This window comes from Biomphalaria glabrata, chromosome 11, assembly GCF_947242115.1.
Source record: "Biomphalaria glabrata chromosome 11, xgBioGlab47.1, whole genome shotgun sequence".
Classification (NCBI taxonomy): domain Eukaryota; kingdom Metazoa; phylum Mollusca; class Gastropoda; family Planorbidae; genus Biomphalaria; species Biomphalaria glabrata.
This window is the reverse complement of record NC_074721.1, coordinates 39,791,154-39,809,276: the sequence shown is the minus strand read 5'-3', so window position 1 is coordinate 39,809,276 and position 18,123 is coordinate 39,791,154. Positions and strand designations below refer to the sequence as shown.

General features: G+C 37.0%; 2 protein-coding genes across 6 annotated transcripts in view; one reads left to right on the top strand and one right to left on the bottom strand.

The window, feature by feature from the left end:
• The window catches only part of LOC106054970 (semaphorin-5A-like), a 190,710-nt gene that overhangs the window by 104,233 nt on the left and 68,354 nt on the right, over positions 1-18,123 (top strand). For all 5 annotated transcript variants that reach the window (XM_056045776.1, XM_056045772.1, XM_056045774.1 and 2 more), the window contains exon 3: positions 1,302-2,012. In XM_056045776.1, coding sequence (XP_055901751.1) covers positions 1,847-2,012 — 166 coding nt within the window. In that variant the 5' untranslated portion in view covers positions 1,302-1,846. The remainder of the gene's footprint in view (positions 1-1,301; positions 2,013-18,123) is intronic.
• On the bottom strand, positions 3,512-6,062 carry LOC129929016 (uncharacterized). Its single transcript, XM_056045777.1, has 2 exons — positions 5,860-6,062; positions 3,512-5,304 (listed from the first exon to the last, which is right to left on the bottom strand). Exons 1-2 carry the CDS (start codon positions 5,949-5,951, stop codon positions 3,618-3,620), a joined length of 1,779 nt encoding a protein of 592 aa, XP_055901752.1. The 5' UTR covers positions 5,952-6,062; the 3' UTR covers positions 3,512-3,617.

Genomic DNA, 18,123 nt, shown 5'->3' with positions numbered 1-18,123 from the left:
AATTAGACTAAGTGCGTGCGTACCTTGTTTGATGTATTTCAATCGCGAGTTCTTGAAAATCATGCACACCGTCAGAAATATAGATAAGGTACTAAACAGGAACACAGACTCAATGACCAAGTTGTCTCAAGGTGAACTTCAAACAAACGTTTATTACAGAATGGGCTACAGTCTAGTCTGTCACTATAGAACGATGTTATCCCCTCAAGAGTGTAGCAGTAACTGATTAATAAAAGTCTATTCTAATCTCTAACCCTAAGTCTATGTCGTCACTATAAAATATATGTTCACCGTCAGTCTAATAAAGTGTTGAACCCAACTAATTAAACTAGCTATCAAACACTATGCAATAGTAACAGTTGATATAAGTATTAACTCTGCCCAATTACCGCTAGATAGTGATTATAATCATCTGTCCATCCCTAAATCTGATAAACCGTTTGGGCACTACACATGATCTGTCGATCATCTTTCTCCATTCCTCTGTTGTTTTTTTTTACTTTCATAGAATCTCTTTCAATGACAGGCCCGTCCATTCTTTGATTTTTGTTTCTATGCCTTTCTTCTTTTTTTTTTCCTGGTACTGTTCCCAGAAGGAAGGTATTTGCTAGCCCCTGAGTACCTTGTCATATAGCCCTAAATTTTCAGTTGGCGTTTTTTTTAATATAGTGTTTTGCAGGTCACAGTTGCCATTCTGTTTCTAATCTCTTATTCTGTGATGTCATCTTGGTAGGCATTCTAATTGCCTCATTTCTAATGCTCTCTGTGTGCTTTCTATGGGTTTTAAAAAAAATTATAACTATGAATTTGCGTTAACTCTTTCTCTCCGTAGTTATTTACCACATTCTGGTGGAATCAACGCTGGTATCGTCAGTTAGGAGGGAAAGAGTTAAATTGACTTAATGGTTAGAAGTGGCTGCGCAGATCATCTCAGATATTGGTCTAGTCATCTGGACACTCCAACATAATAATGTGAACGAAGAAGCAGGAGCTAAATATGTGTGGCAATAAGAAAAATAAATAAATTGCTGTTTCAGAGCGGTGCTGACCTTACAAGTGGCCGCCCCCACTCAATAAGTGGCCGCCCCCACTCAATAAGTGGACGAAAGCAATTATTACACGTAATGTAGTCTGACCACTGCATGTGTGATCGGGGCTAGAGTGTGTGTGAACATAGCCTAGTGTGTGTGTGTGTGTGAATATAGCCTAGAGTGTATATGTGGGCGTTATATCAATCAAAACTGTATTTCTATCAATGTCGTTTTTCTAATCACGTGCCTTCTTTCTTCTCGTCCAATCAGATGAGAGATGCAACTCACTTGGCCGCCATGTTGGGAGATAACTCGAAGTAACTCAGCAGACTATTACGTCCCTTGCGTGGCCTGGAAAATTCGCAAGAAGAGAAATTCCCGTCACGTGATCTCGAGATTGGTCAGCCATTAGCGAGTATACGACTCCGCCTGTTGTGTCCATCGCAGTCGCCATGGACGACAGGGGCTGCAACTCTGTGACTGACTTAAGGATAACTCGAACAATTCAATTACCGAGGTGAAAGTGTCTAGCTGTGGTCATAGCTTTCATTTTTAAAAAAATATATTTCATTTAACATCAGTGTGGAAATAAAATAGGTTGTAAATAGTACAGAATCTAGGTTTTTATTTTTACATTCTTCAAAGTTTCTGCAGAAGTATGAATTCGAGGCCATATTTCAGAAGGTTTCACAGAAGGTTTCACTAAAGATCTATTTTGGCTTCGCTCACTTTCTTTGGATAGTGAGCTTTACGATCAACTGTTGTTTGTTTTTTTTTTTACTTTCTGTGATACTGGACACGCACAAGGAAGAACAATGTCGTCTTCGTTATTGTTTACATTCGTTGCTATGGTGACGCTCCTCGCGCGACCAATCTCCTCGCAGGGATGGATATTTCAACCAATCGGAGAAGGCTGGCAGTCAGACGGTCCTGTGGAGTTTGATGAGGAATTAGCGGATTATCGTTTCGTCGGCTATCAAAGTAAGTTCCAGTGTCTCTTTCTTAGTCTCCCTCTCTTTTTCTCTTTCTCTCTTTGCTCTTTTTCTCTTTTTCTCTTTCTCTCTTTTTCTCTTTTTCTCTTTTCTATTTTTTCTCCATGTGTCTCTCTCTATGTCTCCCTCTCCCTCTCCTATCTCCAGATATTTTTTTCTTTTTCTATCTCTTCCGGTTAAAATATATCTATTCTTTTTTTTTTCTTCCTCCAAAATGCAAATTCGTTAGTTTATTATTAGTTTATTATTATTTTCTTCTTCTTTCTCGTTCTTCTTCTTTTTTTTTTGTTACAAGTTTCTTTCCATGTTGTTAACTTCAATATTTCCCAAGCTTTTTCTTTCTCTGCAGATATTTTTTTGTATGTATCTTCCTTTCTCTCTTTGTTTCTCTCTCTGACTCTCTCTCTCCATCTCTCTCACTGACTCTCTCCCCATCTCTGTATCTCTCTCTCTCCATCTCTGTCTCCCCATCTTTCTCTCTCTCTCTCTCTCTGTCCTTTTGTCTCTCTATTTCTCGCTATCTGACTCCCTTTCTCTCTCCATCTCTGTCTCCCCGTCTCTCTCCATCTCTGTCTCTGCCTCTCTCACTTCTTATTTCCTGTCCATTTACACAAACACATGTATGTATGTCCTTATTTTAACGTTGTATTGTAGTTAAAAATTAGTATCACACACTCACACATACATACACCGATTCAGATTCACACACAATCACATCGGCACTCACACTTTGTTTATTTCAAAGCAGCCAGATCATAATTCACTCCTGGAGGTTTACAATTTTAAATTGATGTAGTAAAAGGGAAAAAATATTACAGTATTGAGATATACTTCCGTGAATGTGCAGTTCTTCCCTCCCTAAAATCTTTATTTTTATAAAAAAAATTGTTGTTGATCTTTTTTTTTTATTTAAATCATTTAATATATTTTGCTTTTTTAGATTGGGTTTACCTTAAGGGGGATGCACAATGAAATTTCAATTTTTGTAATTTACAGATAAATAGAAAAGCTTTATGCATGACTTGATAGAACATATAGAGACATGAGTAACCATACACATTTTATGAGTGTAGCCTTTTGGGTTGCTATGGAAATGGCGGCCATCTTGAAAATAAACAATGTTTACAAAATTCTTAAAATATTCTAAAGTACTCAAAATTTTTTTAATTTTTTGATTGCACCTGATAGATATTTGAATCCCATAGGTAACTGGCTAATTTTGTTTTGAAAATTATTACTGGTTTTATTTTTATGAATTTTTAAAATTTTTATTTTTTTCCGACCCCATTTTTCATCTGAGGTCACATCATTATTTTTATTTTTTAATGAAATTTATTATACATATTGAAAATTTTTGCAGCCTATTACCTATGATATACTATCAATAAACTACATGTGAAAAATTATTAGTCTAACTTATACAGAACTAAAGATTTTGAGATTCTTGTGGACAACATGCACCTAAAAATACATTTTGAGAAAAACGCATTTAAAGTTTTTAAAATGATATAAAATATTTATTGTAACCATAAAAATGAAAAAAAAGGGAATATTTACATAAAACAACATAATAGATAATAAAAAAAACAAAAAACTATTCATTAAAATGGCCTGATTGATAGGTTGGACCTTCTAGAACCTCTGCCCGGTGCTCATGCTCAATTCTTTGTTTTTTCAAGTTTTTTCTCCTGGAAACTAATGCGATTGATTTTCTTTTTCTAACAAGCTGTAGTTTGACATTTTGCTTTTTCTCACTAGAAGAAATGTTCTTTAGTGTCCAGGGAATGCCTAATATGTCAAAAACTGATCTGATGCCAACAGGTCCATTATTGAAGGCTAAAACAGCAAGGTATGTCGCAGCCCTTACCGTTTTTAATGTTGCGAATTCTGTTTTGGGGCATCTTTGCCAAATGAGGGAATGAAAAGATTCATTGGCGTTTTGTGTTCCCATTCTAGAACATCTTTTTAACAGATCTGTGTCTGTTAGTCTTTTCATTATAGGAAATAACAGTTTACCTATTTCTGATGTGATGGTCTGGTTGTGTTTTTTATATGGCTGTTTTAGTGCCTCTGATCTCTTAAAGTGACACCAAGATGTAGCGCCATCAGGACACAACCTGTGGTTATGATCTAGGTCTGAGCTCATCATATGAAAAAATGAGCCCATAACAGCCAGCTTCATTTTTTGAATGTCAGGAGCATTTTGGCGCAGAGCTTTGGAATAGTAATTTGTAATTTTTTCAATTTTTGGCTTTGTAAGCCTATAATTTAGTTCTTTTTTGTTAGACATTTTTAAATTGTTCAAAGCATTAAACATTCTTTTTGAGATGTGGTTAATGCAGTCCTCTTTTAAGATTTCTACATCATATCCTGAGTTGGTAATGGCAGATGAATGCGATTTACTATCGCCATCACACAGCATCGTGCCATAAACAAGTTTTCTGGATGCCACAGAGCGCGAAAAGATTTTGGATGCTGCTGCGGCCTCCATTGCATTTGCTGAGCCACTGAAGTTTTTTTGACACATATGCTTAGAGGCATCAAAGTTTAGTTCTGCAGAGTTTGAATAACAAACATGGCAATAATTTGATAGGACTTCGGTGTCGATGACGAGTCCAGTATCAAAATCAATAACTGTGCCAATTCCTGAATGAGATGAGTGGCCCCTTTTATGCCAAGTCCCATCGAAAGAAACTGTAATAACAGGACAGCCTGTTGAACTTATTCTTTCATCTGTAGTTAGAGGTTGTGAAATGTTTCTTCCATGCACAACAGCAGATGCCCTAATCATACATTCTTCACCAGCTTCAATTATAGCAGTATTGACTATGTTAGCTAGATTGTTATAAGTATTTCTGTGCATGCAGGGCATACTCATAAGTCCACAAAACCTATCAAATTTAGAATGCGAGATTCCAGATTCTTTTAATGCAGCGACAGCGCGGACATTAATATCCAGATGAACATCATTACTTTTTTTTGAGGTCCAGTCGGACCACAAATATGTTTCACAATTTAGGCATTTGATTTTAATCAAATGAGCCATGCCTTTTGATTGTGTGATGCACATAGTTAATTTGTTGTCAAAGCAATGTGGACAGCACAACAAGGAGACCATTGTGGTCAATTGCATTGAATTCATCATGACGTATATGAAATCTTCAGGCAGCCTCTTATTGGTGTTATCAGCGTTAGTAACTGCAGTTAGGGATATTTTTCGCTCAGCTGCACTTGCAGGCTGTGTTGTTGCTGCTTCAGATCCAGCTGTATCCAAAACAGAGCTGCAAACAAATAAAAAATAAATTAGAGGGTCTTTAAAAAAAAATTCAATAGTATGAAAGTACACATCACATCTATCACAACATGAAGATTATTTTAAATTTTATAATGCATTTTAGAAATCATATATTGTATTAATCATAAAAAGTAAAGAATGTATAGAGACATGTTACATGTAATGTAGATCTATATATGACAATATGTACTAGATCCAAAAAAAAATAACTAAGACCAAGACTTGAGTTGAAGTCCTACAATACTGTTCAATACATCATCATACATGATAATCTAATCTCTAGAGATTATCTAGTTCTAATGTGATCTATGCTCCTAATATAGACTAGATCTATAAAAGGATAGATCTCTATGTTTGCAATCATTTTCATGATATTTATTTAATGTCTATAGAATCTAGATTCTAGATCTAGATGTGATTCATTGGATAAACACGTTGTCGAACTCAAAGAGCCAAGGTTTCATTATTTTATCAATTTTATGTGTCAGCACAGGCTTGTCTAGTAAATAAAAAAAAAAGCAAACTCTAGATCTAGACTTACCTTTGTAATTGTGCATTTGTCTTTGAAGCATGTCGTCCTCTGGGCTTACAGTAACGTTTTTTCTTTCCAAACATATAACCTTTTGTTGGCATTTCTGAGTTTCAATAATGAATCGATTGTTGATGTGATGGAAGTTTACAGAAGAAGGACCGGTTCACGTCATGTGCGCATGCGTGCATACTTTGTTGTTACGGAAGCTTTTTCAGTGCGCATGCGTGTATGTACAGTATCCAAAGAAGCTTTGATGGTGCGCATGCGTAAATATGGCTTTGTGGGTGTGTATATGAGGATATAGGGGAAAAAAAGAGGTAGTGACGTATTTTGAAAGTTTATTGCAGTACTATTTATTTATAGAATGAGAAACCATGCACATAATCGGAACTAGAAAAGTAGACCTTTGTATCGATACCATCTGTTAGGGATGAGAGCGTACATTAGCTTATCAACTATAGCTTACAAAATGTTGATTTTTCACCAAAACATCAAAATTTTGCTTATATATCTACATTTAAAGTACAAAATTGATGTATAAAACGTATTTTTTTTAGTATTCTGATAGGGAATTCGTATTCTAGACATTTTAAACTATTAAAATCAATTAATTTTAAAATATCGATATTTTTGACCTAAATCTATGTTTTCTCATTGTGCATCCCCCTTAAATAGGATTTCATAATTTGCATGGAGCTACGTTCTCTGGAGCTGAATCAGCTTCTACGCTAAATAGTGAGCTGATGGTAGATGGAAATTCGGTGACAATGTAGTGGAAACTAAAGAGAAACGTACGACTATAAAAAGAAAAATTGGTCAAAGACGCCATATTGAAAGCACATTGCTGGCAACTAAATTATTCAAAATTACTTTGTGCTAAAATTGAAAGAGATTTAGAAATTGGATTCTGAAAAGTGCGCACAAATTTTTGTTTAATGGTTTAAATAAGTGCTTCGCTTATTACTACTTCCGTATTCTGAGCACCGGAGACACCAAACTATTTATGGAATAGCCTCGTTGCAGGAATGAGAAAATTTCCCTAACTTTTTTTCCTTAACGGAACACTTCACACATTCTGAGCATTAAGAGGAGCACTTTGCTTATAAGATTAAGATATTAATTCACGTGTTGGACTACTATTTAATTATTACAGTAGTTTGCGGAACGCCTATTAAGGCCTCGCGGAACACTAGGGTTCCTCGGAACACAGTTTAGGAAACACTGCTCTAATGATAAATTTTGTCTATTTATAGTATCATTGTCGAATCATTTTTTAAAATTCGTGGTTGAATTAGAACGTGAAATGTTCACATGTCCACCGCCCTCATTCGCCCCACATATGTCACTTGGTTAATCTTTTCGATGCCGCCCCATCGACACCACTTTTGCCTTATCAACGTGATTCAACTGGACATAGATTGAACACCCACGCAGTGAGAAGAAGCTGGACTACTTGACATAATTACACGCGATTTCCTAAATTATCTAGAAGGCGTCATTGCCTTTGAGATTTCTCCCCTATAAGTGACCCAAAAGAATTTTTTTGCGCGGATTTAGAACTCTCACACTCGACTCGTTGCTGCAACTTGTTCTCACGTGATTCGCATCACGTGGCGTACACACAACAAATCGAGCACTTAATCTCAGACCAAAATGCTTCGCTGAAGTAGTCCGTACCGTAACTTTGTCGAGACCGGAAGTCCGCGAAATGTGATTCTAAATAATTGGCCACACTTGTAAAAGTTCATTGTCCCAGATGCGAAGTCTATTATAAGATTATAAAACCCACGAAACGGGTGGTTTAAGCTGAAAATGTTACATTATAAGAATCTTTAAATTGTGTGTGTTTTTTTTTAAAAGAATTTATCATGGGTGTCAAATTGTTTTGCTATTTACTTCATTCTCATATAAATGTTGTTAGGTTCAGACAAGTACTATTCACAGCGACGAGTCATCATCTACAACTCATTCATACAATTTAGCAACCGCAGCAACAACCAAAAACAACAACAACTGTATCAACTGTATCGTTAAGTAAGCTAGAAACAAAAAAAAGCTATTACGATGACACAGCGTAGTGGTATCCAGATGTGGCAGCTCTCCAAATAGATTTTTTCTGATTTGTGGGTTTTATAGTTTTATTGGACCACAAGAAGTCCTCGAATGATATAATAATAATAGTAATAATAATCTTTATTGTCCATAAGGAAATTTGTCGTACAATTTGTGCATTACACCAAAGAAAACATTGTAACTATAAAACTATACATGATTGGTTTATAGTTACAACAAAAGTAATCTAGTCTCTCTCTCAGTACTCAGAAGTTCACGAAGCCACCAACTTGTTGGGCGAGACTGCAGCGGTTCTCAACCTTTTAAACTCGGCGACCCCTTTTTACAACCCCCACTATGCCGCGACCCCCCCCCCCCCCTTTGACACACACCCATACAGCAATAGAAGAGTAGGCAATAACAATTCATATTTTTCGATGGTCTTAAGCGACCCCTGGCAAATGGTCAATCGACCCCCAAGGGAGTCGCGATCCACAGGTTGAGAACCCCTGTGCTAGAGAAATGCTGAATCTTTTGTACAGAATGCCACTCAAGGATGATCGTAGTGCTCCAGAGAGAAACACATTCTTTCATTAATTCTGATCTTATCTTATCTTATTATAATACAGACGTGACTTCAAAAAAAAAAAGAAGATGATTACGTCCTACGCGTCATGCATTCAGTCATGCATATTAACCAATGACTTAAATTCTGCCAAGCCTATTTGGGCTTCTCCCTCTATGTTGCGCATCATATTACTTTTACTGTTCACAGCCACGAGCTATCATCTACAACTCATTCATACAATTGAGCAACCGCAGCAACAACCAAAAAAAAAACAAAACAACAACAACTGTATTAACTGTATCGTTAAGCTAGAAACAAAACAAAAAAATCTTGGCTCTTCTTTCGGTGCCTCCTCCCCCCCCCCCGTGTCATCCATTCATAGGATCTCCCCCCCCCCACACCTTTTCAGCCAGGCATCCGGAGCAGGCTCGCGCTGATGTAACCCAGGAGGACGTGGCAATGTCAGCGGAGTATGTCTTGCTCATCTTTCTCCCCCCTGCAGTGCACGTCATCGCTGCACCCTACTCCCCCCCCGCCCCCTTTCTCCTAAAAAAAAAAAAAACGCTTTTGCCGTCTTACAACAGACAATAAATAAGACCACCCAAGTCTAAACAACCAGTGTGGGGGGTCAAGTGGTCATCGCTTTGCTGTCCACACTTTAGAAGAAAAAGTAATGATGACCGAAACCAAAACATTACGCTAAGAGTGGGGCATTCTTGTGGTGAGAGAGATCTGAAATCCTAGAATCCTGTAATGAGCGATCAGTTGTTGGATTTCCGGTTCTGAACACCCCCCCCCCGCCCCTCTTTACCTACTCTCTTTCTTATCACAAACGCGCACCCACCCCCCCCCCCATTTTTCGAAATACATTTTGTGTATAGTTCGATGGAGTAATAGAACTGATCTCTTCAGGGACATTTGTTTGTTTACTTCCGAAACAGACGCCCCATTAGTTACGTACCATGCTGGGAATGACCCCCTTAGAGCACGTGAAAGGAAGCGGGCAGTGTGTTTTAAGGTCGCCTTGCCCCCACACAAGCAGGCAGTTTATTGGCTTCCTCTTTTCTTGAATTATACTTTAATAAATAAAAAGTTTGACTTAGAATGTTTTTCATAACTAATTTTGACCTACTAGTGAACACAGAAAGGCCAAGGCTCACTCTTCCTTTATAATGTCATATAAGCATGCATGCAATATTATGCACTAATAATGTATTGTCTGATTGGTCTCTTGAGTCTGAAGATTATGGGCTGCATTTCACATGGCTACACAGACCCTGCTTTAACCTATACATTTTGCCATATCTCAAGCGGACAAACCCGTTGCCTGCCGGGGGCTTATTGATGGTTTTCTTTTCGGTAGCTTTCCTTACAAAATTTCGGGACACACGTCATTTATATCATTTATATCATTTATATTGTTTGTAATGTCGTATATGTCAGTTTTGATTGTCATAAGCTGTTCATTAAATATTTGGAAAGTTTTTTTAGCATTTTATGTCAGGATTTGAACACAATAGCAAAACTCCATTGCTTCATTCGAAGTTTTAATTTGTGTCAAAGCGCAATGCTATTTATTCTGTGACACATTACGTCTAGGTCCAGCGTCAGAGTTCTCTAATCACCTTTGTACCACGAATGCGACGATTGATAAGGTTTAGAGTTTCGGGCAGACCACAGCATTGGGCAGTGTGACATGGACGCTATATCCGGAACGAGTTATCGTGGGCCGTTCTCTCTTATCATAATTAGGTCTAATTATAGACACGGGAGGAAGAAGGTGGGAAACTCTCCCTTTAGTAAGCATTGGACCTCTTGCAAGAGAAATTCTCGGATCTTCCCATAATTGTTGTCCTTCATGCAAATTTTATTCACCAGTTTAATAACAAACAAAGCTGGAAAGATCTCCCTCCCTCTCTTCATTTTTCTTGCTCATTATCGTTTTTGTGTGTCTGTGTGTCCCAGAACAGTTGGACTTTACTAGTAAAAGAAGACACTGACCTTCTAAACTTCGTAGGTTAGGCATTTCGTGTGAGATGCAAGCCCATGTGGATTGTATGGCTTAAAATGTATGCGGACTTTCATGCGACTAGGGCAGGAAAAATGAACAAATTCTGAACAAAACATTTACATTTGTTGTTGAGATACCATAAAATTTTTTGTTTTTTTTTTGCAATGTATTTTTTGGATAATAAAGTGAAAAAAAAAAGAATTTAGGTAAATAGATGATAGGTAGGTAGATAGGTTGATTGATATCACGGAGTAATGTGTGTATGTATATATACTCTATTTTTACTTATCTATTATATATGTCAGTTGGAACGTATGACCGGAAGTGGGTTAGTTTTTTTTAAAGACAAATACAGAGAGACCAATGTGTGTGATGTGCTATGAGAAACACTAATGCGTTGTGTTCGTGATGACTAGTTAGTGTGTTGTTATATGTACATCTGAACCAGAGGAAAGTAGCAGGCAGCAGATGGACCCTGAGAGAGACGGAGAGCTCTCACGGAGGCTGCGGGACAAACATTTGAGACTCTAAAGAAAAGCCATTATTGAAGACACGGGAGACGAAAAGAGAACTTAAATAGACCGCCAGCGGACAACGGCTCTGCACAAAAAAAGCGGGAAAAATATGCAGGTTGCGACTGGGGTTTGCGTCTTCGTGTGAAACACTGCACTCATTCTAAATCATCAGAATCGAAGATGTTGCCTTTTTTTTTTAAAACCGAGTGACACCTACACGAGTAGTACGAAACTAGTGTACTGTCTAGTCAAAGAAAAAAGTATAGAACTGTAACAATTGACATATACTAAATGACTGGTTGATTGATAGAGAAAGGCGGGAGAAATGTATTACAAGCTGACTGACCTATTGGCAAACAAAATTAATTACTTTGGGTAAACAATACAAAATTAAGTACTTTGGGTAAACAATACAAAATTAAGTACTTTGGGTAAACAAAACACAATTAAGTACTTTGGGTAAACAAAACACAATTTAGTACTTTGGGTAAACAATACACAATGTAGTACTTTGGGTAAACAATACACAATTTAGTACTTTGGGTAAACAATACACAATTAAGTACTTTGAGTAAACAATACACAATTAAGTACTTTGGGTAAACAATACACAATTAAGTACTTTGAGTAAACAATACACAATTAAGTACTTTGGGTAAACAATACAAAATTAAGTACTTTGGTAAACAATACAAAATTAAGTACTTTGGGTAAACAATACAAAATTAAGTATTTTGTTACAAAATTAAGTACTTTGTATAAAGAATACAAAATTAAGTACTTTGAGTAAACAATACAAAATTAAGTACTTTGGGTAAACAATACAAAATAAAGTACTTTGGATAAACAATACAAAATTAAGTACTTTGGGTAAACAATACAAAATTAAGTACTTTGAGTAAACTAAACGAAATTAAGCACTTTGGATAAACAAAACATAATTAAGTATTTTAGTCAACCATTACAGTATGATTACGAATAGTGCTCTACCCTTCAATCCCGCAGTACTTTCTGCTCTAATTCTAGAGTCTGCACTTGGTGTTTGTTTAGGCAGAAGTCTTTTCTCTCTAGTTAGTTCAAGTCACTGAAAGGGTAGGGAAGCACAAGGGGAGATAGTACGCGTTAGACTAACAAGAACTAAATGGAGAACCGATATTGAAACGTCCATTTAGTCGTGTGTAAACATGGACCACAACCATCCCGCCAAAATTAGCCAAGAACCCCCTCCCCCCTTCCCAAAAAAAAAGTCGCTTTCCCCTCCGGCATCATGAGTGGAAACATACACAGAACTAGACCGCCTCGGACCAATCCTGGTGACCGTTTATTTAGAAAATGTGATGATTCGCTTGACTGTGACTTAACTTCAGATGACTGCGCGCCCTGACTGGAAAAAAAAATATTTCCTTCAGTTATTTTAGCTAATGGCCTCCCGCTAAGCGCCTCTTGTTATGTTGGTGGTCACGTGACACGTCTTACGAGATGACAAGCAAATAGTACTGGCTGATGTACCATTCAGTGAGGTCAGAGCACTGGTTTCGGAGAGAGAGAGAGAGAGAAAGAGAGAATGAGAAAGAAAGACAAAAAGATAGTGCGTAAAAGATAAAAAGAGAGACAGGGGCGTATTTTTTAAGAACTATTTGTAGTCGGAAAAGAGTCATGAGTTATTATTTGGAATTGTTAGTGGCTTGTTTGTTTATTTGTATGTACACAGTTATGATATTAAAACAATGGTGCCCAACCTACGGACCGGGGGTCAAATTCGGTCTCCTGAAACTTCTGCACTTAGTGCAAGCGTTAGGCTTGTTAAAGAAAAAAAAATTGAATCTGCCCGTGACACACTGCCCTCCACCTCTCCCCAAGTAGAATGTTGGTGTCAAATATTTCTTGGGTAGTAAGACGTTTATTACATATTCAGTTGAGTGAATTGACGAGGTTTATACCGTTTTAGAGATGAACTTTAAAGCTCATCGACTTCTGTTTGACTTTTAAATTTGATAAACTGTAAAGTTTGACTCTGAAATTTGATTGACTTGAAAGTTTGACTCTGACATTTCATTGACTCTGAAATTTGATTGACTGAAATGTAATTGACTCTTTAGCTAAGCTCAACTGACCTACGTGTTATTTTTCCGCTCTGAAGTTTGATAAAAATCTAAGCTCTTCATGCGTCTCGAAAGCTCTCGTCGTACATTGACACAGTTCACTGGACTTTAACGAGACCGATCATGTTTGGTGTCCACAAGCCCCCGCCCCCCCACCCACTCACAGTCCAAACTTATTTATATCCCCCCTTCACCCGCCGACCCCCCCCCCCTTTCGAGGTATTTGCTTAATTATATTAAGTGACGTCTAAAACATCAGGTCCGCCCTTTCATTCGTTCTCTTCATCAAGGGTGACGGCGCCCTGCTGACGTTGTGCGATGCTCTGCCCAGATAACAGAAGACTTGACAGAGTTTCAAAGAACACGCCTGAAAGTCAAAGAGTTCTCTGATTTAGATTAAAATTTGTTGTTATATTTTTTTACACCTCAAAATTGCCGATATGAGATCAAAATCTTAGGCATAGCTCCTCATTTAAAAAAAAAAACCCGGACTCAGATGTGGGTAGTAATGTTTTGGAAAAAAATAATACTCAAGCTTTGTCCATTGTTGTATATGATCTTGACTCATTTTCAGCACATTTTTTTTCCTAGCTGACTGTTACGGAGTTGACATGCGATGTTTTTGGTCTCTTATAAGCTGCGAGCTTTATTTTGTGGGTTTTTAGATGCCAAATAGATGGAACCAGGCGTAGAGACTCGCCCAGAACCGAGATGCCTGGAGGAGGCAAGTTGGTGGCCTATGCCCGATACGAGACTTTGAGCAGAAATGATGATTGCAACCTACAACAATACATCTAGGTCACGTTTCAGTTATCACCCAGCAAGACTAAGTGCAATCTATTTTAATTATATTTCATTTGTTACTTGCCATTGGATTTTCATCATTTTATAGAGAAAACGCAGGATGTCCAAGAGTCCAGCAGCAAGTTATTTTTAAATCTTCTACTGGCAAAAAAACAAGCATAATGACAGTAGTAATATATATGTTATTGTATTCATTGCAGTTATGGTATTATTTTGACTGCATATATATTATTATATAACTTTAAATAGTTCGTTTTAATGTTCGGGAGATAGAATATAATAGTTGGCAAATGTGATATAGCGCAGTGCTTCTTTAATTATGGTCCGCGGACCCCCCAGGGCCCACCAGACAACCGAAGGGGATCCACAGAAAGATGAATAGTATAATAAATGCAATTAAAATAAATTTCTCGCTACAAGCCTTTTTACTTAGAGGTCTGTGGGCAACTTTTGACTAAAGGGGTCCCAGGGTCGAAACAATTTGAGAACCATTATGAATTCTTTCTGTTTGATATAATAGTAGGCTGCGATGTAGAAGAATAGAAGTTAAATAAATGTACTGGTTTCAAATAGTAACTACTGGGGAATACACTATGTCTATTGCCTCCCTCCCCTGAGCTAAAAATGTTGATCCGCCTTTGGTAAGCAAAATGTATTGGCAATAAATACGTTTGTATCATGTATTTATTTTATTTTTATTTTTGTACACGTGTTGTTTTTAAATGACAACAAAGCGAGAGGATGGTTAGAGTGTCATGATTGTCTCCCTTGCCTCTTCCGATGTATTTGGATCAATTCGAGTAGCCTGCTCCCTGCATAAAGTTCGGACCAAAGTGTCTTGATGACATGAGATCCCGGCCAGTGTGTGAGTCAATGTCATGCGTCATATCCAATCCAGGTGATGCATCACAGAACCCATACCGTATCTGAAAACATTTTTTTCCTACTAATTTTTTTTTTCTACTTTCCCCTGGTTTCTTGTGGCACAAGGAGCATAACAATTGAATTCTCTAACTTAACATTTTTCACAAAGCTTATATCAACAGAGACCAGTCGTTGTAAAAGGCTTGAACACTGACCTACAACGTCATAACCTGTGGGTTGTTTAGACCAATAGTTCGTTGCCACGTCACAGGGCTGTACGTTAAAGCTGATCACATTACGTCCTATATTTAACATTGGTTAATATTTAAAACTTTGAGAACCATTGACTGAAACTGAACATTAAAACTTATCACATCTAATATTTAACACTGGTAAATATTTAAAGCTTTGAGAACCATTGACTGAAACTGAACATTAAAGCTGATCACATCTTATATTTAACATTGGTTAATATTTAAAACTTTGAGAACCATTGACTGAAACTGAACATTAAAACTTATCACATCTTATATTTAACACTTGTAAATATTTAAAACTTTGAGAACCATTGACTGAAACTGAACATTAAAACTTATATCTAATATTTAACATTGGTTATTACTAAAAACTTTCTTTTGTTGGCACCATATCTTTAGCTAAATAGAACTTAACCAAAACAAAACAAATAAAGAAGAACATCGCCGAGCGAAGTCAGTCAGTCAGTCAGTCACGAAATGGATCTACCAGATTTCTCAGTTTTTGATTCATTCGTTAAGTTCTACAAACGTAGATGGAGATCTACAATTAGATTTCCTTCCCGTCGACCTGTGACACGTAAACAATGGACTCACTTTAAAAAAAAATATTCTTTGTTGTTTGCATATAAAGGAGAGAGGGGGGAAACAAAAAGCTCTTACACACTCTTGGGGTTCCATTGTTTGTTAACTCCTGGTGTCAGAAGTTATGTGGATTGGAATGTGGCAGTCATCACTCCACTAATGTTCGTGTGTGTTAGTCACCTTGAACAAAAGAGATCCACTCTGAAGACATTTTAGTTTTTTTTTCTTTACTCTTATATCATAGATAAGCTGACATCGATTAGGATGTATGGGGTAGATCATTGGTCCCCAAACTACGACCCGTGTCCTGGTGCTATCTGGACCCTCGGTATTTCAGCTCACTATTCATAATGAAGCCAGAGGGGATCGGTTTCATGTTGTTGTTGTTTTTTGGGGGCTGTGTTTGGGTTTTGACACATGCTTCGGAAATTTATATGGCCCTCAGACCTAAAAATTGTGGACACCGTTGGGGATGCGACATCACAAAACTAAATATAGCAATTGCCTTTCAATTTTGGAAATGTGAAATAAATGCGTTAAAAGAATCAAAATAAACAAATACCGGGAACCAAAATTACTATTACAAAATTTTACTATTTAAAAAAAAGATGAAAAATTCAAAGGCGGAAGAATACAGCAGTGCTCCGTATTTTGTTTTGTTTTTTTTTATTTTATATTTACATGCTTAAACTAACTCACCCCGTCTGTTTGTCTGGGTGTATTCTTTTACAACTATTTTTACCCACTTTCCTTTCTCGGATCAACTAGAAATTTTGCACAATCATTCATGTCCATGAAAACACACGAATCAAGATAAAAAATTAGTTAATGAGTTAGTGGTATAATTCATCATCATCATCATCCCTCCTTTGAGTTCCTCATGGAACATAGGGCCTCGACAAAAACACGCCACTCTCCACGGTCTCTTGGCTAGCTTTTTGATGGTGTCCCAGCTCTTCCCGGTATAATTAATTAACTTTAATTTATATTGATAAAGGGTAGATAAAATTTGCAATACTGAGAGATATGTCAGCGATTTTAACTTAATATAAGTTTGTTTGTTTTTTTTAATATTGTTTTATATTTTTCTTTTCTTTTTTTTTTTTTTAAACTTGAAGTATCGGCAAAACATGGGGGGGGGGTAGTTTATTTTCCTGTAAGGGCAGTCATCAAACAGGCCAGACGGAGAAATTTAACCCCGAAAAGCTTTTCTGGTCAACTTTGTCAAAGCTGTTTCCATTGGTCTGCATAGTCACGTGTTTACACGAGTAGACTAAGCCCGGAGGAAGTGACTTCTGTTTTTTCCCTTGAAACTTCCGGTGAACCTATTTCGCTGTCGTAACTCGTCGGTGCTGGTCATACATTTGTCTTTTGTTTTCTGTTGTGACTCTCTTAAGTCGCTTTTTTTGAGTGGAGTTTCGGATTCCACTACAAAGGGGGAGTATTTTGAAAATAAGGTGGCAATTTATCACCCACCAACAAAGTACCCAGACAAAGGAGCTTTATTTTATTTCTTGAACAATCTCGGGGACTTTTGGTTTGTTTGCGTGCTATTTCCTTAGAATTAATCTTTGGGTTTAAAAACGCTATTGGTTCGAACAATTGCCCACTTCTGACACCACATTTTCTATCCTTTCCCATTACAAATTTGTGTATACCGATAAATGAAAGCACACCAAGTAAATTTATAATACTGTCTAAACATTGTGACTTTGCCAAAATTCAGCCCCCTCCCCATGCTTATCTCTCCTTGTCAATTCACCAGTATATATAAATCAGAAAAAAAAAACGATCTCACTTCCGGCGAACTGACATGACATGACAAAGTGTCACCCTGTGGCCCGACAATTTTGACAATGCCCGTCGTAAGATGTGAAATCAATATGACCACTTTCACAACAGCTCGAAGCACTCAGACCTCCATCTCCACCACCTCGATTGTCACAAAGTATTTTAACCATGATCGTATTTTAATGAAACCTGGGGGTTTTTTTTCTTGTTTTTTTTTCTTGTTTTTTTTTTTCCATTCGTAGCTTAACCCTTAAAATGCGTGTGGTATATTAGCCTCTAAACATCAGAATTGTACTTCCTTTTGGTATGCACTCATTGTAAAACAGCTCAGCACTTTAAGGGTTAAGATCCTGGAGTCCATCTAGCTATGTTGATTGATATCAGTTCGCGTGTAAAAATTTAAAAAGGGTGATCATTTTTTGAAGTCGACATTTTTTTCACGGTTATCAGGAAAACTACGCTAGCAAGTTTTTCTGTTCCTAGCAGATACAAAATCCATAACATGAAATGTCAATAGATCGCCCCTAACCCGCATACTACCCGCAAAACTTTTAGTTAAAATTGTCAGCTACGCACTAACCTCGTTAAAAAACAACAACAACAAAACAAAACAAAACAATCATATTAAATAAATTACATTGAAGGCTAGGCCCCGGCGGAAAATTCCGGCTAGTATATATATATATATATATTGGAAAGCAGCAACGGATATTACGTTTATATATAT

Bases quoted from the DNA above. Each gene is read 5' to 3' on its own strand.
- LOC129929016 (XM_056045777.1), bottom strand. From the start codon at position 5,951: ATGCCAACAAAAGGTTATATGTTTGGAAAGAAAAAACGTTACTGTAAG. The intron at 5,305-5,859 runs GTAAGTCTAGAT...ATTTGTTTGCAG, and splicing joins ACAAATGCACAATTACAAAG to CTCTGTTTTGGATACAGCTG.